We start from the raw sequence: 22,861 nt of genomic DNA on the forward strand, positions 1-22,861 counted from the left end.
TATCTAACCTAAACCTCCTCTGTCTCAGTTTAAAACCATTCCCCCTTGTCTGACCACTATCCACCTTCATAAACAGTTGTACCCGCTCCTGTTTACATGCTCCCCTCAAATATTGAAAGGCCTCAATAAGGTGTCCCCGAAGCCTTCTCTCCTCAAGCTAACCAAGCCCTCAACCTTTCTTCATAGAAGAGGTGCTCATGGTGGCTGTGATTTAGTTTCCTTGGCTTTCTGATCTGACCAAAGTACAGAAGAATTTTCCAATGCATAGATTTATTTCTGCAGTTCCATATCTCCATGATGTGTACACCTTAACTGTAGCATTGATTTAGGAAGACACGAGAATCTTCTTAGATCCTGAGTTAGCATGTAGGTTAGTAACTTAATGAAATAGTTTTATTTAGCAAGCTGCTAGATTGGAACTGCGTTTGTATTTGTTTGTCAAATGCCTAGAAATCTGAGACTCTTCGACATAAAAAAAATTAAGGTTGGGAACCCTTCAGGCATTCAGAACAAATGGCATGCTTGTAAAGAAAAAGATTTTAAGTATGCAAATTCTCTTTTAGGAACACCATTAGAAAGCATAGTTCTGGCTGCTCAGTTTCTCAGGACTGTAAGATACCAGGCTTGGGAGAAGGCTTTCTATACTTTTCGGGTGATACAGTTTAATTAGTTTGGGAGCTAATCTCCTGAAGCTCTGAGCAACTTCAGCAGCTATTCTGTAAGGCATGGTCATTTGGGGCAGATTTTTAAGAAGAATCAGGTCAACCTTGAAGATTTTTTGTCATCTGCAGTGGTTATGCGCTCCACCTGCACTTCTAGATACTCAAGTACCTTTCAAAATGAAGTGTGGATTGCTGAATGCTAGACAATGATCACTTGCATTGCTGACTCCTTATGTATTTTGATGTTGTTGCTGAAAGGTGTAACATGGTCTTTTTATCTGAAGTATTACCAAATGCTTCCAGATTCAGTGGGAGGTGACATTTCTGAGTAGGAACTTTCATTATTTTCCTATTATTTCCTGGTCTGCAAATGTTGTTTGCCTTCATTTGTCTTACCTTGCTTAGAATCATCAGAGCTATGACAAAAAACATCTGTGATATATAGCAGCAGTCTCTTCTTTTGCCCTCCCTTCTACTTGATTGATCTAAGCACTTATTAGTGTTCTGTTTTTGTGGTGGTGGAATGGCCACTGCCTTGCATCGCAGGTCCTGTGACCAAGGGGGCTGCAAGGCTGCATTGCCAGTGCATAGATCACAGGGACAAATGTGGAAAACTGTCAGGGAAAAGTAACGAATTGAATCTAGCATCCCATATGCAAGACTAAATAGATTCTGTATTTACTCATCAGAAGATAGTACTGCTCTATTCTCTTAGAAATTTAGTACTACATTTACTTTTGAGATTGACGATATTGAGGTGGAAAGTGCTGCAGATATTTATATTGGCAACGTAGGCTACGTTCATACCAATTTAACAACTCTTTAGATTAGTGATGAATGTGACACCTTTTGCTACAAAGATTTAGGTTTAAATCCATTTCATGGCCAATAGTCCATAAAATTCATCACTGCCTCTACTTCTCTCTGTGATTTGTGTGAAACAAGCTGGAGGTGCCAGCCTACTTATTACCACATGTATTTCCACATTGCAAAGTACATGTTTGAAAATGATGACTTCTTCATTAAAAAAATAAAAAATAAAAAAAATAGCAGTCTGAATTTGAAATGCAGTAGAATCGAAATTAGGCAAGGGAAAATGGAACTGTGAGCCTCAGGATTTGAATCCCATAGTCTGAGTGCAGATATTTGAAAAGATATTTGAATAAACCTAAAAAAAAAAAAAAATTGAATGAATATTTATGATGTGACTTCATACACTTGAAAGAAATTAAAATAGTAATAATAATAGATAGAATTGGTAATTAAGGCTAGACAGCATCCATTTGAGATTAGAGGAGAAATTGAAGAAGAGAAATAGGAGGAGAAATAGAAGGAAGCCATATACTGTTAACCAGAATTAAGCAAAGAATTAAATTGCTATTTAAGGATAACACATGGTCTGCTACCACAGCATACTCCTAAACTAAATGGTGAAGCTCTGGTTACAATTTAGGAGGCTGAATTTCTATTTATTTGTTAGATTCCAGGTTTCATTTTAAGTCTGAATATGCGAAGTGATTTAGTCAGTCTGACTCCCAGGTAGGATGGAACTTATTCCAGAGCTTTAAGGTCTGTTCCCATTTCTACTTTTTGTTCTTTGTGATCTTGTTTTTCAGTGGGAGGAATTTATACCGTGATCCAGACGAAAGCCAAAATTACAGCAGATGAATGGGGTGAAAACTATTTTCTGATTGGTCCTTATTTTGAGCACAATGTGAAGACTCAGGTGGAAGTATGTGAGCCTCCAAACCCTGCAATTAAGAAGGCAATGGATACCATGAAAAGCCAAGGGTGTCAGGTAAATCAGATGTGCTTCTGCTTCTCAGGACAACTAAGCTGACTTTGAGGAGATTACAGTTTTGGTTAATGCTCCCACTGTTCCACTTGACACAGCAGTCCTGGTCAATGTCACAATGGGAAAAGCTCAGATTCTACGGTTAGAACAGCAAAGTCGATTCATTACAGGTTATTTTTGAGGAAGAAACAGTTTATCCAATTAAAGGTTTTAACACTCATTTATCTGCAAGACTACTTAATTGGATTAATGACTTATTTCTCCAGTATCTAAATACAGTGAGATTTTAGTGGATATAATACGACCTTAGTTTGACTGAACCCTTATGTTACCTTCAGCATTCTTGTGCTGTTGAAGAAACTTTAAGAAAAGCATCTCATCATCACAAAATTTTTTTATGAAGCAATGTGCTGAGTTGAAAGACACAAAGGGAAAAACCACAAGTGTGCTTAAGAAAAAGCACCCAACTGATAAAGAATCTGCTTCCTCAGATCAATACAACTGACTATCCATTCCCTAGAAAGAGGGTTTAAGCTGTAGCATACATAGGGAGTTAATCTGTGTTTCTTGCTCAGGTTTTATTGGTGTTTTCTCTGGGACCTCAGATCAATCTCATAGCTTGACTCCAACCATAAACTAGTAATAAAGTGCTTCTTATTCAGCAGTGAGCTAAAAATGGCACACCAGCTGTGGCACTGGCAATGTGTTATTTCCTTTTGCTATGGCAGTTCTTAAGTTCTCATGCCCTGCTATGTGTTAAGTACACTGCTGGAAATGCATGAGCCACAGCTTGGGATAGTGTCTGTTGAGGATGCTGTTGTTGTACGATGCTTGGCATTGTTAAAAATGAAATTCAAACTGAAAGGTCTAATCTAACAGGAATATAAATCTGTATTTTTATCAGACTTCCTAAGTGAATTATCAAGTTTTATGTGCTGCACCTGTTCCTTACAGAGAGATGTCTCTGCAAGGTAGCACTCCTTTGTTTAGATAATAGCAAAAGGCTTGTGGGGCGGATTATTTGCAAAGCTATCCATACATATATATATACTTTATGCTGTTCCAGCATACATTCAATTTAAGCAGTCAGCTCTGGCAGTCTGACATGTGCATCGTTCTGCTGGAGTATTCATATATAGCAGGAGATCTATCCCAGGTACGTCAAGTATAGCTTTGATCTCTAATAATGACGCTTTAGATTCCAGGAGCTGCACTTATCCTATTATCAGTGTGTCTGGATTTTGCTTATGTATCACAATGGAACCCTTTAAACCAGGGGACCTAGGAAAGCTTCCGAACTTCTCAGGTCAGGTGTGTTCCTTGCCACAACTTGACACCGTATTTAAAATCAGGGTTCACGCAGGATCCCTGCCCATCAACCTCATTTTCCTAAGGAAGAAACCAGAATAGCTTGAAATACGTATGTAAGGGCCTGAGCTTTCTTCATATAGCTACCTTTGATGCAGCTTTTATTTTTTGTGCAAATAGGTCTGAGAACTTTAGTCTCTGTTTTCAAGACCTGCCCTCTGTCTCACCAGCTCTAACATTAGGACAGGATTCCACTCTGGAGAGCCCAGGGGCTGGTGAATTAAATGCAATTGAACAACAACGTAAAAGATTCCTATGAGCCGGGTACAGAGTATAAACTGCATTAATCTACATATAGTACCTCATTATCCACAGTTAATATGCCTCTGCTGCTATAACCATTTTGGGTTGAAGACCCAAATGAGTGAGATAATTTGAAATAAGGTGAAATAATCTGACTGTGTAGACTGCTGCAATGTGAAATGTGATCCAAATTGCATTGTGTTGCCTTAGGACAGTTCAGCTTATTCTCCTTGTTGTGCAGGTAGGTTATTATCACTGGAGTTATAATTCTGTTACAGATGTTTAAGTGTACTGATGCAGATAAAGATGGAAAGCTGTATATTTGGGGGCTGATATTTTTAGATATTGTAACACCTTCTGATTGTTTCTTCCTCTCTGCAAAGGGCACCAACTGTACTGTGTGGGCAGAATGAGGAAATGTCATGCAATTTCCACTTACCCCGACCTTTGATCAAGTATTACTCCATGTATTTTGCAAGGAAAGCCACAAATCCTGGGTGTAGAGGACTATGATCCTTAGCATTCCTTATGTAAAATACGTATGATTTGATGGATGAAAATACTTGTGGAAATTTGTTTTCACATTCACTTTAACATTTTCTTCTTATATCTTTGCCTATTTTCTTTAGGTCTTTTTTGGAAGATGGCTGATAGAGGGCAGCCCATATGTCTTACTGTTTGATATAGGATCAGCAGCCTGGAATCTGGACAGATGGAAAGGCGAATTTTGGGATGCTACCAACATAGGGATTCCTTTTCATGACCGAGAAGCCAATGATGCTGTAATTTTTGGATCAGTAACAGCCTGGTTTTTAAAAGAGGTACAGTTTTTAAAATCTGGAGTTTTTAAAACCTCAACCTTGTCAGCAGAGAAGAAAAGTTTTGGGATGTGGTTCCTGACCTGGATGAAATTTGTATTTATAACTTAAGTCTTATCACTTTAATTATGTTTTTCCAAGTCTTATGTGAAATGTGCCATGTCTTCACTGTCATTTCTTACTGTTTTTTTTTTTTCCCAACTCCTTTATTTGTCACTGGGTGTTCTTACAGATAAGATCCCAAGCTCCCTTTTCCTCTCCTACCATAGTCAAGTTGTCACTCTCACAAACGTGTCATGAAGCCAGTAAGAAAGTTCTCTCAGCTGCTAGATTGTACTTTGCAGAGATGTTACAGACAGAATGAATGACAACACCATGACTTCCATTACTCTTACCACAGCATCCCTGAAAAAACAAAACTTTGTCAATCTACAGAATCATCTCCGTTAGAGATGCTCATGACTTCTTTATCTAAATTAGAGTTTCAATAGCAGATAAGCAAGTTCAAAGAATGAACAGTGACTGTCCTTGCCAGAGCTTCCCAGCGCTCTAGGAAGGATGCTGTTCTGAGGTACAAGTGAAGGACATGTGCTTTGTGTGCTAAGGATTAAGGCTGACAGGAATCAAGACACATGACCACTTAGAACACTATACTGTTTGGTCATATGAAAGAGCACACACACAAGACAATATGAAGGAAGTTTCTGAGGCTGGGATGATGAACTGGATAATACACGTTTAATATATGTTCTTTCTAATTTTTTTCAGCTTTCCTGTCAGTTTGATGACAAGCCCAACATAGTTGCTCATTTCCATGAATGGCAGGCAGGAGTGGGTTTAATACTGTCTCGATCTCAGAAACTTCCAGTTGCCACAATTTTTACTACCCATGCCACTCTGCTTGGGAGATACTTGTGTGCAGCCAATATAGACTTCTACAACAATCTTGACCAGGTAAGAGACAGTTTTCTTATTCCTTCTCTTTTTTTCCACCTAACCAGCTCCTAGTTCTTTTCTGTTTATTGTGCAACATTATATATTACATTTTCCATGCTGTGTGATCACTTAAGTTGTCCCACAGCAGAGTGATAAGTCATTGGTTCCAACACATAAGAAATGGTAAGATCTTGAGGTGTGTAGAGCCTTGTGCTTTTGTCTCTATGCCATCTTTCTGTAGAGTATAAAATACTTGTACTTCCTTCAATTAACTTTAGGTTACCAGATTTTCACTGCGGAGTACTGAAAGTCATTCAGTCTTTAATCAAGTCAGTGCTTTGGTCCAATCCACAGCTATATGGAATAATATTGCAGCTGTACAGGTTTGCCCACAGAGATTCATAACCTTCTTTTCAATGATTTGGAACATTCTCAAAAGCATGGGAGAGTTATAGGGCCAGACATCACTGCAAGTAGCTTTGAGAATCTTCCCCTTCATGTTCAGGAGCAGTGATCAACTCAAGTAATATATGCTGCATTTTCTAAGTTAGTTAGCAGTCTGAGTAACTAGTAAATTTGAAACCCATACAGCTGTAGTCAGGTACAGCCTCACAACATTCTTTCTTTAATGAAAGTTCGTAGAAAAAAATAGCTAGTAGCTCTCTGCTTGCAGGAGATATCCTGTAGTGCCATTAAATGTTTTTTTTTTTTTGATTTTGCTGTTTCCTTTCCCCAGACTATTAATTCTTGCAAATCATAAGTCCTACTTTCAAGCTTCTCTGTAACAGAGAAGGAAGTATTTTCTGAGTTTAAAAGACCCACATCCACTTCTGGGAATTCTTGTAAACTCTTTAGTGGCTTTGGTTTTTGTTGTTCCTTTTCAGTCAAAGCATAACATAAACTAAAATTTCAAGGACCCAGATATCTTTAGTACTGCCTTCTATGGAGTCACATTACATGATTTGGGATTTCTAGTGTGTTTACAGACAAATCAAGAACAAGAGATTCTTTTCATTCCAGTGTGTATTGAGGGCAGCTTTAGTCAAAAGGTTAAAACAACTGCTTTATTCACTGTTCAAGCATTTCCTTGGCTAAAAGCACTGAATAAAATGAATCAGTTTGTAACATAATTGATGTTTATTCCACTCTGTGTCAAACTTAAGTGTCTCCCAAAGACAAGGCTGAAGCAGTAGTATGATACTGTCCTTATTCAAAAGCACAGTAAACACAAGCCAAATATCCTCCCTCATATTATCTTCTGTAAAATCTGTCTTACTCTATCACCTAGGAGAACTGCTCTCCTGAATTAGATATCATTAGATATTAGATATGATCAGACATTAAAGAGGCAGCATGCCATCAGACCAAACTTTAGGAGTTTAGACATTCCTACTCCCTTATATTCTCCTTATATGTATATATGCAAATTTTAATTACAGTCTCAGTACTGTATCTTTCTCTGGACAGAGCTAAACTGAAATAACTAAGGTCATCTCATTTCAGATTTAACAGGGAAAGCAGGGACTTTTCAGCAAAAAAATCATTTGTTCAACTTGCATTATTAGACATAATTTGTTAGTGAGGAAGCTGCAATTAAAAAAATGAAAAGGTATTTAAAATGAGAAACTGGAGTTTAAAAAAGAAGTGGGAGGAGCTAATAGCTTTATAAATCGATTCTAAAAATACTGTCAGAGAATTTCCTTCCTTTTGTAAAGAAAATTAAAAAAAAAAAAAAAAAAGAGTTTCATATTCTGATTAATTTGGTGAGCTACAGGAAGTCTTGTGAAATAGACTCCTTTTCTGAAAAGCACTTTTTTTTTTTCCTCAGTGATAATTTTGGGTCCTCATCCTTACCTGTGTACTCAAAAGAAAGTCATGAACTTGCATCTAAGCAGACATACAGAGTTTGGTATATTTTTATACTAGTCACAGTATTTATATCATTTTTAATGTTCACACATTACATGGCCAGCCTTTATGTGATTAGCTACAGTGTATCCTATTCTGAATCTTCACAAGCCTAATTGGTTACAATTAACTATGTGATAAATATAAATACAACCAGTTTTATTCTAAAAATATATTGAATAAAACATATGTATCTATTTAAAATATTATAAACTGCTGTAGAAAATATTTTGGTGAGGAAAGTTGTGGACGTCTAGACCGTACTCCTTTATGCCCTCTGCGTAAAGATTGACATTTACATGCAGTGTTAATACATGAAACGATGCCAAACTCTTACATTGCTGTTTTTCATGCTTAAAAGGTGCTAAAGCTCTCCCTGACAAATTTAACATTTAGTGAGAGATTAGATATCTAAATGAGGGCTCCTTTCACTGTAAAAAGGTCAGCTGGGCCCAAAAGCTTGTTGAGAAACGTAAGAAGTTGATCTAGAGTTTGGTAATTAAATGATACAGATGTGTCTTCAGAGGGTATTGTTGCTGTCCTCCAGTAGTAAACTATTAAGGTCAAACAAGTGATTTGTGCAGTGATGGAAATTCTCCAGGGCTTTGTAATATTAAACCTTTGGATGAGACAAAATATTTTTAGTACGTGTGAGCTCCCCCTCACAATTATGATAGCTGCTTTATCTGTTAGTGCCATTGCATGATGTTCTTTAAAGCATAATAGCAATAAACTTTACTTACTTTTGATCAGCTTTTCCTGGCTAGAATATATTTTCAACCAGCTTTAAGTACAGCAGTCAAGATGGGTGGGAAAGAAGTCACTGTGGTGTGTTCTGTGCCAGATATAACAGAAAAACAGTTGCAACACCACAGGAAAAGGTATGGCCTAGTTGTACTTGGAGATGATCTGACATAAACAGTTCCTGCAAAGAAAAACAGGAAAATTCACGTTTCCTTTTGTAGTCCTCAACACAGTCCAAGAAAAGCCATGTTTGAATGCATACTAGAGGGGTCTACTCTGGTCACTGAAGCCAAGCACTGAAGACCAGCACTTTCTTCAGTGCTGAAGAGGAACTTAACAGTGGGATCCACAAATACAACCTTAATATGGTGTTTGGATGCCTGAGAAAAGATGCTTGCCCAGTATCTTCAAAGTCCTTTCTCTCTCTTTCTTCTTTCACAGTTCCTTAGCTATGTTCTTTCTCACCGTTGTATTTCCCATTAGCCCTGAAATTAATGCACTGTTTGTCCTCCATTGTCCATCAGCCCTTCTCTCTTTGCACACACACATACAAACACACGTATGCACACGTATATGCACTCAGTGCAGCACTCTTTTACCCAGTGTTATTATGCTCTTATAGATAGGCAGTACCAGAAGATACAAGCTGAGTTGAAAGATCTCTTTTAAAGATGTGAAAGTGTTACTGAGATTTTCTTGAGTCTACACTGAAAAATACCACTTTGATTCTAAGAAAGCTTAATATGTACCACTGGCACAAATACAGAAAGTAGAAATGTATTCTCTAAAATAAGACAGTGAGAATATTTTGGCCCAAGTCCCATCCTGTTTGGAGTATCAGTGATCATGCAAAGGGCTGTGCAGCGTGGCCTGGCTGATATTTTTCTCTATCACTCCTATTAACAAAAAAGTCACCAGCTTCTACCTGATGGAGAAGTAGAAGAGAAGGCTCCATGTGATCTTCTGATAGTCTTTAGAAACACTGGATCTGCGAAAACTTGGCTTTCAGCTTTACTTCCTTTTGGTGGAAGAAACAATTAGTGCAAGGTTGCCACACTGTGATGGTTCTTTAGACTCCTGAAATCAATTAGGTGCCTGAACTATATGTCACCAGGACTCTATGGCTGCATTCCTATGTTGTCAGTCTGTGAGCTGTAGCAAACCATTTGCAGGATTTGGGAACAATGAGAGAATTCAAAAATCAGTTTGAATATTGGTTGCGCCAATGTTATGAATTGATTGTTAAGGAGAGCAACTGAATCTGAATGGAAGTAAGGAGAGAGAATACTGTTTATAGCCTTATGGTCATCATGTATCGAGCCAAAATAGCTGGAAAAAACAGGGAGCTAAAGACCTTTTCAACCTCTCCCCAAGCCATTTGTTATTTACCTTGGTCGGAGACAGGATCCTTGTCAGCATCACTGCTGCATCAGTGATACAGCATCACTGGTTGATGAGAGTGTGCAATTCTTACATTCTTACAGATGTAACTCAGTTCAGTTGGACTGGGAAAAATTCAGCTGGTCCTGCTCCAGTGAGAAGTCAAGCATTAAATCCTTAACAGCATGCACAGGATCATAGTAAATACTAGAAATAAAACTGTTGTGTTCAGCCGCATGTAACAAACAGATAGTATGAGCTGAGGACCCCTGAGGCAATAACCCTGAGGCAACACTTCAGCTTCAGTTCTTTGATTCACATTTAAATCACTCTGATTCTGGAGTGAAGAAGGGAGGGAAAGCAGAACAAAACAGAAGCTGATTTGCACAGTAACTAGTAGTGTCTGATATTTGTATTATTGTTCAAGCATCTGAGGAACCCTGTGTAAACAGATGGGGGTCATGGACTGCTGAACCTACCTGAACCTAAAATCTTCTATAGTCAACACTTTCTTATTTCAACAAGCAGAATATGTTATGAGCTTCATTCCCAATACATATATTATCATAAGTTTAGCTGTGCTTAAAAAATTTTTCAGATCTAAAAGTCCAACCAGCAGTGCTTTTTTTTTTTGGTTTTTTTCCTCTTTTCCCTATGTCCAGCGTAGCTTTTACACTGATGCAAATAAGGTTTTGTATGTTGCTACAATAAAAGTTCTGTGAAAAAGGTCTGAACCTGCTAAACCTTTTTCCTCCCCAGGAGCAGCTGGTTTATTGGCTGAAGATGGAGGATTTTAATCTTTTATATCTTCCTACATTAAGGAATCTGCTTTTCTTTCCTCCTCTCCTTTCTCCTTTTCTTTCTCCTTTTCCTCCTCTTGGATTTTAAATAGACCAATACCTTTTGTAATTGACTGAGAGACAGTGATGGTCCATGTTGGTTCCTAGATGAACTAGGAACAATCTTTTGGTCAAATGATCTAACCTGGAATTTCACCTGGAAGGTGACCTGGATCACTGGCTGGCATAGCCAAGAAGTCTGTGGGCTCTGACCTCTGCTGATTCTTACTAAAAAAAAAAAAAAGGTATTATAATAGAAAATGCACTCAGGCCACAGACATGATCAAAGGACTGGAGCACCGCTCCTACGAAGAAAGGTTGAGGGAGCTGAGATTGTTTAGCTTGGAGAAGGCTCCAGTGAGACCTCATTTCAGCCTTCCAGTACTTAAAGGGAGCTTATAAGCAAGAGGAGGACCAACATTTTACACAGTCTGATAGAGAAAGGACTAGAGGGAATGGCTTTAAACTAAAAGACAGGAAATTTAAGTTAGGTATTAAGAAGAAATTATTTACTAAGAAGATGATGAGGCATTGGAACAGGCTGCCTGGGGAAGTTTTGGATGCCCCATCCCTGGAGGTGTTCAAAGCCAAGTTGGATGGGGCCTGAGGCAGCCTAATCAGTGAGTGGCAACCCTGCCCACAGTAGGGGGTTGAAATTAAATGAGCTTAAAGGTTCCTTCTAACCTGTCTTTCTATGATTCTGCAATTCTGTGATAGGATTCTCTGTGAAAAAGAAAAATAAAAGATTAGTCTCACTCTTCGTAGCGGTTTTCCTTATATAAGGCTATCTTGCCAGTGAGTAGCACTTCTATTCAGACCTAGAAAATTTTACATTCAGTTCATTCAAGTGTGACTGAAAATAGTTCAGAAAGGAGTGGAGAATTCTGCCTCATCAAGTCTAAAAGGAAAAGTATTGAAAATCCCAATGGAAATGAATCTTTGAGAGCTTTTATGCTGACAATGTAAGAGCACAAGCTTATGTTCTTCTTAGTACTGTATTGTCATACCTGTCACTGAGCTTGCTGTTAAACAAAGCTGATCCGCTTTGGTAGTGGCTAATGAAATCTGACTTAAGCCAGGAAGTACAAATTTTTGTCTTATTTGGCTGTACCACAATACGAGTTCTATTTGCACAAAATAACAATCCATGGGAGTTAAAACTGATGTAAAGTAGCTTTTAAAAAAAGTGATTTTTATACCCTTCAGACTTCTCCTGCTTTTACCTTCGAAGATCCTCTTAGCTCTCTGAACCACAGTGTCATGCTGGGAGTTTCAGTGTTTAACTACTGTTCTCCCTAACATTTTAAGATACAAGTGAAATGTGTTCATCACCTGGATCCATAGAAAGGACAAAAACGAGTTGGAATTTTTCCTCAGAGGTGCATTACAACAAATGCAAATTTCAGTCAAAAACCTGTGGAGCATCGTCTTGTTTTGTTTTGAAGTCAGTGACCTTATATGAGAAACATTTTCCCATCTAATCCTTGCCATCATGCAAACTGTAATAATCTGCTTGGTTTCCAAAGATCAGAGTGGGAGTATAACCTCACTGAGAGAAATGGAGTATTTACAGTGAAGAGCTTAGTTCTTAAATGCCGTTGAGGGAAGAGACAATGAGTCTGTTTTCCTTTTGCTGTAGCTTTCATTTGTGGCTTTGTCAGTGTTCTAATTTGCTGATAATGTCAAACAAACAAATGTAAGCATTATTCACTTCACAAATATTTTGTTTTGGCCTCACTGAACATGAGCATTTTGGAACATATTTCATAGATGCTTGAGCTGTTTCTGACAAGCAGTGCATCCAGATCACAGAACAAATTGCTGTGTAGAAACACAGGTTTGGAGGTGAAGAACTGTGCTGACAGTCTGCTTCAGTTTGACACAGTAGGTCAGATGAGAGCTGTGCCCCATATTACCCCTAGTTCTGGAGTTAATACTATCACAGCAAGCTCAGCTGTCTTTTCCCAGTACTCCACTGTGTGACTAAATGTGTCTCTTGCACTGTCTCATCGGTTAAGTTCCATTCAACCTGTCCTTCAACTTGTCTAGGACTTATTTTCTGAAGTCACTTGTCTAGCCTGCTCAGAGGTACACGATGAGATTTATCATTTGACACTATAAATGAATTTAAAGGTTAGGATCTTGCTGTGTTGATCAGTGAAGGAAACTGCTGTAGAATAATTACAGGTAAAATGTGAGAACTCTGTGCGCCCAGTTTATATAAGCTAATGGACTAGCAAATTATTGCTAACTGAATTGCATACCTTTGAAAAAGCATGCCAAACATGCCAAGCATGTGCAAAGTAACATCTCCCATTTTCAGAAGATGCAGAAATGAATATCAGTGAGGAGATATCATTCTGTGGATGTATTATTCTGTGGATGTGCTGCATGTGTTAAGTGTTCATTGCAATCAAAGAAATAAAAGCTAGAAAGGAGTGAGCCATAGTGTTTGTAACAAACCCTTTATGAATCTTTCTCCCAGTAGAATTCAAGGGAGTGTTTAGTTAGTGAACATGTCCCAAATGTAGTTTTTAGTAACATTTAGTAAAAAAACAGTTATTGGTGAGAAAAAGAAAAGAGAGCAGAAACGTTTTAAAGTTTGGCTAGCTATGTTTTTCATTAGCAGTTAAAAAAAAATTAAAGTCAAACATATTTAAATAAACTTTTGCATAGCTTTGAGTGTGCAGTGGCATCTCATTTTTGTCTTTGCGCAGCATGGTATAGAACTGTTCCATTTTGCGTTTTTGGTATACAGGTTGGTTGAACAATCACAGTGATCTTACTGTATGTTTGTTCTGTCAGTGTGCAATCTGCTACCTTATTTAGTACATGCAATTAACATTTCTGCTCCGAAGATCAAAACTGTGGTTTTCTGAAAGCTATTTGTGGCATTTATAAGTGATATATGAATGTTCCAGTAACATTCATTCATTAGTTTACCACACACTTCAGGGTGTGGGGGGTAGCTGCGCTATCAAATTAAAAAAAAAAAAAAAAATTAAAACCAAAAAATATTAAACACAGACTACAGGTCCCATGAATTTCCAATGCAGATGTAAATGTTCAAGTGTTTCCACAGATCAGATTCAAAGGTATCAAGATAGTCTCCCAGAAAAGTAGAAACGCAGTTGGGAACTTATTGTAAAAGATTTGGGTTAGGATAAGCCAAGCTTCATGCTAGAGCCCCATATCACTTTCAGGAGTTTAATTACTTTTTTCTTCTTTTCTCTGCTTTCAAGATATGCTCTGTACCAACTGTTAGCATGTACTCAGTGTGGAAATTCACATTCTAAATAGCTTAATTCCAGGCTAAATTCCAAAGTACTGGAAGCAACTAGCCATGACAAAGATCAGACAGTTGTAACTATAGATAGTGCTATCTGCTCAGCCTGTAATAGTGGTTAAATCCATTACGGTCAATGAAGTTCCAGAGTCAAATGCAATCAAAATCCGACTGTGCACCTAAAATTAGGCACTGTTAATGACATAGCACATTGAGAGACATTGTCACACTCCGTGTAACTAGCAGTCTGTTTGGTGCCCATGCTGTTGACCTTGGGAGAATAACCTTGATGTTCCCAGAAGTGAAACATCATGTAAGACTAAGAGGATTGACGTTTAATTGTAATCATTGACACTTCATTAGCACTGTTCTTTTTTAGACTTCATTGTATTGACTTTGCAGTGCTCATCAGTAATGAAAATTTGATTCTGTGAACCTTTATACATGAGCTCAGTAGGTATTTTAGATTTTCCTTGCTTTGAACTTCGTGATTACATTCCCGCTGCACAGGTTTTACCAGTTTTTGTTTCACAAACCTCTTTGTGAACCAGCAAATTCATATAAGAGGGACAGGAAATATTCCTTTTAAATGCCTTTATTCCTAGTTCTGGAAAACTTTTGTAAATCTGAATATCTAACATGCATTATTCACATGCATGCATGAAATGCAATCGCATCTATCTAGGAAACTATCAGATACTTACCAATGCACAGGAACATTACAACATACTATAAGGCATGTCCTTCATAACCATAGTGGAGAGTACAAGTACGGAGCTGTAGTTAATAGATACTGGGAGAAGATTGATCCTTTTCATGTTGAAACTTAGAGTGATCCAGACCTGACTTTTCTTTTTTGTTTTGTTTTGTTTCTACTTAAATCTACTTAAAAAGACACCTGCAAGATTTAAGGGTGATTCAGAAATAATTCAAGGTGATTTTATCTGGAGTTTAACTTAATCTGCCATTGGAAATTAATGGCCTTCAAACTGAAGTAAAAGAAACAGCAAATAATTGTGGTGAGCTTGAAGGAAGAACAGCTCTGAGTATCAGAAAATGCCTCAGTTTCCATTTTCCTTGTTCCCTCAGGCTTTGTGACTGAATGTTTACATCCCACTCCTCTAAAACAACTCAGTTTCTCTCCTGACTAGCCTTGATTCTCACTATGTTACCCAGCCTCCAGATCTCCTCTGATCCTCATTGTGTTTCTCTTCTTTTCCCTCTGTTTCCCTCTTCTTTAAAGAACAGCAAGTTCCCTGTTCTTTAAAGTTTTCCAGCAAGTCCAATCAAGAGGCTGCATGACGTGGCCAGTCTGCAGGCCAAACAGCATCGATCCTTACCTATGTAGGAATCATTAATCTGGGTTTCCTTCCCACTGTTCAGCTGTCATCTTTTTCCCAAATAGGCATGAGCTGAGATCTGACTTTCTCCATCAGTCTGTTGACTCTCCATAGAATGGTTTGATAAACAGGCAGAGAGACTATAATCACAAATGATTCCCTTGAGAAATCTAGCTTAACTCAAGAGACTTTCTTTATGGTAATAAATCTGGTGGGCACACTGTATAGATATCTTTTTTTTGTATATTTTGTTATTTAACAGTTTGACATTGACAAGGAAGCAGGAGAGAGACAGATTTACCATCGATACTGTATGGAACGGGCATCCGTACACTGTGCCCATGTGTTCACCACAGTCTCACAGATAACAGCAATTGAAGCAGAACACATGCTTAAAAGAAATCCTGGTAAGACTTGAATTTTTTCCTTCTTACATTTCCTCTCATTACCTACATTTTCTCAGATTGAATGAAAGCAACAGGCATAAAAACATAAGAGCAAGGCACACTGTGTAGCTATGTGTGGCTACACTGCAGAGAACAACTGTTTTTCAAAAGGCATGTACAGACAATATCACTCGAAACACATTCTAGTACCATATGTAATCTGGAAAAAGTCAAGTTCAGCATCATGCAATAATTATATTCCGTACCATTTTAGGAGAGTATTAGTTTACCTCTGTGGATGTCAGGATTTTTTTACAGGGAGTTTATCTACAGTAGGAAACATATATTTCATCATCCTCTGGTGATGCTAATATATTCTAGTCAACTGAAGAAAACAGAAGGTGGAATCTTTGTAATACATTTCACCAGCTTTCACAACTTGCTTTGCTAGTAGAGAGTGATATGCTCTTATAGAAATGTGGCAAAAGGTTTCATATGTGAAATGATCTTAGATGTATTATACTTTCCAGTGATTATGCTGTTCCTCTTTACTTAATATTGAAAGAGATGAGAAGGCTAAAACAAACCATAGATCACTACAACTAATTTCTGTATAAATATCACAGCCAGGAACAGCAATGTGGTTGAGGTCATAAGCATCTTAGGACTTAAGCATGATAAGTTTCAGAGATGGATATATTATTTTTTGCTAGACAATCAGAACAGTTTAAAAACATAGTTAATGTATGTGCCCAAAAGTTTGTTTAGCCCTATGCATCACTCTCATTAGATATGGAATTTATCAGAAAATTTGTCGTATAACATATAAGGTAATGAGCCCAGTTTGATGAATCATTAAAGCTCTTTTTAAATCAGCACAATGCTTTAGAAAGATAAGCCATAGCATTCCATCCACAGGTATACATAATTTTGAGATTGTTTAGCAGATGTGCTCACGTCTTGGTTGTTTCAAATATAGCAATTCTTTAAGGACATTTAAGGACTTTGGGTTTTTGCGGTTTTGTTTTGAATTTGGTTTATTTATTCTTTTTAGATTTATTTTAGGTGAATTGCAGTGCTAATTATAGATCTGGAACTGTTATCCCTGCTACCTTCAGTGCCACAGGCCACACCACAATTTCTGCATTAGGATAAACAGAAAGTTATCCACTGGACCCTTAACTTCATTGCAGTCTGACTGAAAAGAATGTGGGGTCAACAGAACAGAAACATCCTCCTTTTCTGTTTACAAACAAGCAATCTTCTTCTCTGACCTCCTAATTCACTATGGGAGAACTGGTTCATATAGGACTTAACTTTAATACTGCAACCACTTTCAAGCTCTTCCTAACAACATAGGAATCTTTGACTGTTTTTCTTTCTGGACAGTTTCCATCCATTCTCTGGTATTAATGAGGGATTTTTGAATATTTTCACTCATCCACAGCAGGCTGTATATTGACCAGTCTCATATCCTTTGATTAAAATGCAGCTCCATTTACCCTTTCATCAGTAGTGGTGTTCAATCTGTCATTTACATCAGTCTCCGAGGTATAAAGCGAATGTGGTTTCCCAAACTGACCAGTTCGCTGTTTCTGCTCAACAAACAATATTTCAATTCTGTGCCCTACTGAAAATAAGATGAAAGAGGGCTTTACTCCCATTGTAAATGCGGGGTCATTTTGTTTTGTTTAATGAATTGGTGAAAATTCTGTTCAAACATTGCCCCAAGTGAGTCAAATCAGAATCAGTTGATTTCAGGAAGGAAAGGAAAGAAACTGGAATTGATTGAGGTAATAATAGCACAGGATGATATTTTCTGTTGACAAACTGCAAAGATTCAGGGCTTTTTCAGAGTTTTCTCTTACGATTTTGGTCAAATATATACAGCTACAAAATCTAGGTCTAGATCTTAACTAAGTCTCCTGGAACTTTGATTCAGAGTATTCTCTGCTGCTTAGGAAATGTATGTTTTGTAACTGAATGAAAATAATAGAAATCCCACAATATTATCTTTCAAATCATGGATAAAACTTATGATCAGAGACAGAACCTTACATGATTCATCAGAGAGCAGGTTTAACGTTAGACACTCAAGCTTTTGTCAGATAATTTCCTAAATTATTATTCAAATTGAGTACTCCTAAAAATTAAGCACAACAGCAGCATGTGAAGTTAGTTTGATGTAAGCAGTCACTCTGCCAAATTTAGACTGTACACTTTATCTAGCAAGAATGCAAACTGCCCTTTGCCCCAGTGCAAAAGCTCTCTTTTCTGTTAAATCCTCAGAAGTCTGGATAGAACAGGCCTCTGTTATGCCATGCAGTGAGTGAGTGTGTAGTAGAACACAATTTCTGCTTTCAAGAGCTTTCTATCAAGTAATAAAGCAGGCAACGGTGATATCAGGATTAAAGATGTAAGGGACATATTACACAAAAAATGGCTAAGTGGAGGCATAAATTCAGTCTTGAGAGGACAACAAGGACCTTTATATCCAGCAGGGTTTATATTAACATTGAGTACAGGTCAAAAGAAAGGCACTTCAATGTTGTAGAGAGTGGAATATAACATATAATAGCTTTGTGGACAAAACTAACAAAAACCATTGTATTAGGTAGTGCTGTTCTCGAGCCATGAGTGATAAGACTATGTATTAACTGTTCACATACTGCCATTGGAAGGCACACTTGTTCTTTCCTTAAGAATTTCTCTGACTCTGAAGATGTTTGCCTCTGCCTTTTCTCTGCTTTTCCAGATGTTGTCACTCCAAATGGCTTGAACATTAAGAAGTTTTCAGCAATGCATGAATTTCAGAATTTGCATTCCATGTACAAGGCTAGGATTCAGGAGTTCATTCGAGGTCATTTCTATGGGTATGCTTTTACTTTTCCGGATTTAGCAATGATTTTCCAACACTATTTAAAGCAAAAAAACATGCCAATATGTCTAACAAACACTTCATAAAGGAAGTGAATTGTTACCAACTTAGTCAAATATCTGTCTGGGATTTCTCAGACAGAAACTGAAGGAATTTCAGATACCAGCTCTAACTCTGCTTAAGACTTTGTGGGACCAGGCAGAAGATCTTGATTATTTTCATTATTTACCCAAGATGGACTTTATCAGATTGATAGTCACTTTGATATGAAGAAAAGCCTCTCTTTCATTATTTTCCTGGGGTAATAAATTTCTCCAGAATAGAAAAACATGTGTTTTGTATGATTACATCTTGAAAAATACTTTCATGCTTGTCTGTTTGTTCACTTGGTTTCAGCCACCTTGACTTCAGTCTTGAAAATACCTTATTTTTCTTCATTGCTGGGAGATATGAATTTTCCAACAAAGGAGCTGATATGTTTCTAGAAGCCTTATCAAGACTAAACTTTTTGCTGAGGGTAAGTAAGCTTCTGGAAATGTAGAAAACTTACTGTATTATAGAAGTCATGTGCGATAGTTTCTATTTCATACTCTGGTTTACAAGAAAATAATTATAGCACATTCAGGCTTTTCATACAGCTATCTCCCTGAATCATCAAAGCATACAACAATGCCAGATTGCTTAAAAATAATTGATTATGTAGCTCAAGAAGTTAATTTGTGGTTGCCACTCTTGTTTTTAAAGAAAAATACTAAAAATATGATTTAAGAGTTTACTCTGAAGGAGCACCTATCAGAAAGAAGATAAAAAAATAATCACATAATAATACAATTTAAAAAATATTTTTATGCTAATAACTTAAATTATTTTCCCATAAATTAAAGATGGCTTTATTGTTTTACTGTTACAACGCGCTTGTCAGCTCCAGATTTCATCCAAAACTATTCAAAGAACACTTGCTCTGTAATTACTTCGGAAGGGGATTTTGGCTGGGATCAGAAGGATACTCTTACTATTTGTGAGCCTGAAAATGATGGTGAAATTTAAACTAGGCTCCAGTAGTGTGCCTGAACCTCAGAAATGCTCAGCATTGGATACTTTGATACTTTGAAGACAAACTGTATACCTTAATGACAGTTTGTTAATATACTCTAATATAATAGCATATAGACTTTTGAGCTGCCCTAAAGAAAGGGAAGAATCTTAAAATCATAAGTGAATCTTATTATTTTACACTACACATTTTTTTGTACCTCCATCTGATAGAAGCACACCAACAGTATTTTTGTTTGTCCAATGTTTATAGAGTGGAAGCAATTCATAATAATTTTTACAGCTCTGAGCAGTTTACTCTTAGCTTTCCTTTAAAGAGTTGCTGACGAGAGTCCAGACTTGTTCTGCTCCATATGAGGAGTCTCTCAGGAACTTGATCTTCTGAAACTTGTTTATGCACAAGAGAAGTAAATGAAACCATCTATAACCAAAGGGTTGGATTTTACATCTCGTGCTTTTTGCCTTTGGAGTAGCTAGATGTAAGAAATGAGCAAGAGGTTACTTGTGTTTTTTTTGTGTGTGTGTCCGGCAGGTTCTGTGTTAGGGATTCAGACATACAGTGGTTTCTGATAACTCTTTTAGAATTTACACCTGGGGCATTGCTGCAGAAGATTGTTCTGCTTGCTGTATGGAGTCCCCTGCCCCACATCTGTGCACTCCTCATCTAGTAAACTAGTTTCTCACTCCTTTAAGCCAACCAAGTTTATGTCACATGAGAAAATCTGTTTGCTATTTTTATTTTTATTTTTATTTTTATTTATTTTTTTGCTGTTTATATTCATATCCTAAGCCATGCTTTACTAAACCATGAGAAGCCAGGAAGATCCACGTTGATCAAACTGGAATTGAGCAACTGATACCTGTTTATCGGTATCTATTCTCAGTTATATTCCTGACTTGATAAAAACTTGACAGCTAAAGGGAGAGGAGTAAGATCAGAGCCTTCCTGAATGACCAGTGAAAGTCTGCTGGGTTTTGCTGTGACTATTTTGTAGTGTTAACGTGGGCTTTGATACCCAGTGGTGAGTTTTTATTTTTTCTCTCCATCTCATGTCTGTTCAGGTACATAAGAGTGATGTTACAGTTGTTGTGTTCTTCATTATGCCAGCAAAGACAAACAATTTCAATGTGGAAACCCTGAAAGGACAAGCAGTCCGGAAGCAGCTCTGGTAATTGCCATTTTCACTGAGAACCTTGATTAGGGAGACATATTGATGTTTCTGATTAAGATTAATGTTCTTTCTTCTTGTCACAGTTTGTTATGAGTTTAGAAGGTTGTTTTTTTAAAAAAAAATTATTTTACTACTTTCCAAACAAAAAAGCAAAATAGAATTCAACCACTGAATCTCATCTCCCTTTAACTACTCTGTGATTCTACACAGGAGGAGATACGTGAGGTACTTTCACACTGAAACACATCATAGAACTGAATGGTGATATTCAAAGAAAATCAAGAAAATGAAGGATTAATTTTGTTTAAAGAAAAAGTGGAAAATGTAATTTCATTCAGCGTATTTACAGATTAATTATCTAATCAGGGAAATTAAAATGTACACCCTATCAGATGAGCAAAACAGTTAAATACTTTTACTGCAGAAGTAAGGAAGCTGATTTTTAAGCTAACGGACAAAAGCTCCTAGCTTCTGCCTTGATACGTGTTTCTCACTGTGTTTAACCTCTTTCAGATGCCAATTCCTTAGTTATAAAATTATAGAAATAGAAATGACTCAGAGATCTGTATATAAAAGGTACAGATTACGAAAAGAATACCGTTTAAAATATATATATCTTCTTAACTGCCTCCAGCAGATAACCTGTGGCTGAATTTCTGGGTATCAGGAGACAAGTTGAAACCTTTGATTAAAGAATAATGAAATTGCATACACGCAGCAACAGAAATAGTTTAAGGGTTATTGGAATATCTAGCTCTGACTGTACTTGAGAAAGAAGTCAGATATGAGAAATCTGTTTGCTTTCTAGATTATCTCTGGAGTCATCAAACAGTGACTTTGGGGATTTTCAGAAAATGTTTTGCCACTCTGAAAATGGATGCCACAAAGGTAGAGGCTGGAACTGGTTGTTCAGATGTGGCTTCCTAAAAAGCAGTGCCTCTGAGCAGCCTTCATTGGCAGTAGAGAGTGATGGTTCATTCCAGATCACAACTCATCCTCTACAACCTCAGGAAGAGTCTAAAATGGGCAAGCAAAATCATCTTTTGAAGTTGGCCAACACCTTCTGTGGATGTGCAGAGGATTTACACAATTATCTTCAAGTGTGGATGGCTAAAGTGCTGTAATATATCCAGAGCTTTTAATGAGAAAGTGTATGCAGGAACTGACCATCCAGGGAGAAATACCATTGAAGCCTGAACAGAATTAAATGGATGGTGTGTTGTTGCTGTCATAGGGCAAGATTCTGGCTCTACATCAACTTCAGTAAACTAATGTGAGTGCAGTGAGAGACAGCCATGCTTTCAATGGGCCCTTTTTGCCTCTGCCATATTTTTAATTTAATGCATGTAATGTTTGAATGCAATACAACAGGTATGTATTAAATAAATACTATATTTTAGGAAAGTTTAAATGAAATGCAATTTGCAGAGATTTTTCCCAGTTGTATCTCTATTACATGGCTGTTTCTCTGATACTCAGAAATGCAGGCACAATGGCAACTGTAAAAGTAAACCAAAAGGTGTGAAATCATGCAAAAAGTTCTGTTTCCAGATGTTCTTCCCACTGTCCTCTGTGAAAAGTAAAAGATCCTCTGTGTCCTTCAGTGCAACAATGCCACGATCATCATGTGAGCTGCTGTAAAAAAAACCACTTGCTATCACTGTTAAATAATAATATTAATTGATTTGATTTTAAGGATGCCACAAAAGTTAAGTACAGGGATGGCAGTTATCAAGAAATAGATGATGGCTGATATGGGATATAAAATATTTCTTCTGCTTATGAAACAGCAGCCTATCCTATCTGGGTTAAGTTTTGGAGATTGTTCAAGGCATGAGTCAATAAAACATAGCCATGAGTGGGCTAGCTTGCTGGTATTTGAATCAATTTGTTTTGACATTTAGCTGCTTCACAGCTCACAGAGAATTAAGTCATCTACTATTGTATCAGTGTGAGCCGAGAGAGAGCAACTAAAAATAAGTATGTGGTTTTTGAGCTTGGTAAAGTTTAGAATTTCACTCAACAAATTTTGTCCAAGTCCAAAGTCTAATTC

General features: G+C 37.2%; 1 protein-coding gene across 3 annotated transcripts in view; it reads left to right on the top strand.

The window, feature by feature from the left end:
* The window catches only part of GYS2 (glycogen synthase 2), a 41,264-nt gene that overhangs the window by 8,447 nt on the left and 9,956 nt on the right, over positions 1–22,861 (top strand). For all 3 annotated transcript variants that reach the window (XM_042835037.1, XM_042835036.1, XM_042835035.1), the window contains 7 exons: positions 2,279–2,460; positions 4,698–4,889; positions 5,655–5,840; positions 15,582–15,726; positions 18,461–18,578; positions 18,980–19,100; positions 20,699–20,805. In XM_042835037.1, the coding sequence (XP_042690971.1) occupies positions 2,279–2,460; positions 4,698–4,889; positions 5,655–5,840; positions 15,582–15,726; positions 18,461–18,578; positions 18,980–19,100; positions 20,699–20,805 (1,051 nt within the window). The remainder of the gene's footprint in view (positions 1–2,278; positions 2,461–4,697; positions 4,890–5,654; positions 5,841–15,581; positions 15,727–18,460; positions 18,579–18,979; positions 19,101–20,698; positions 20,806–22,861) is intronic.

The sequence above is a fragment of the Centrocercus urophasianus genome, unplaced genomic scaffold (assembly GCF_019232065.1).
Source record: "Centrocercus urophasianus isolate 14NV4802_14NV808 unplaced genomic scaffold, USGS_Curo_1.0 seq_5, whole genome shotgun sequence".
In the NCBI taxonomy this organism is placed as follows: domain Eukaryota; kingdom Metazoa; phylum Chordata; class Aves; order Galliformes; family Phasianidae; genus Centrocercus; species Centrocercus urophasianus.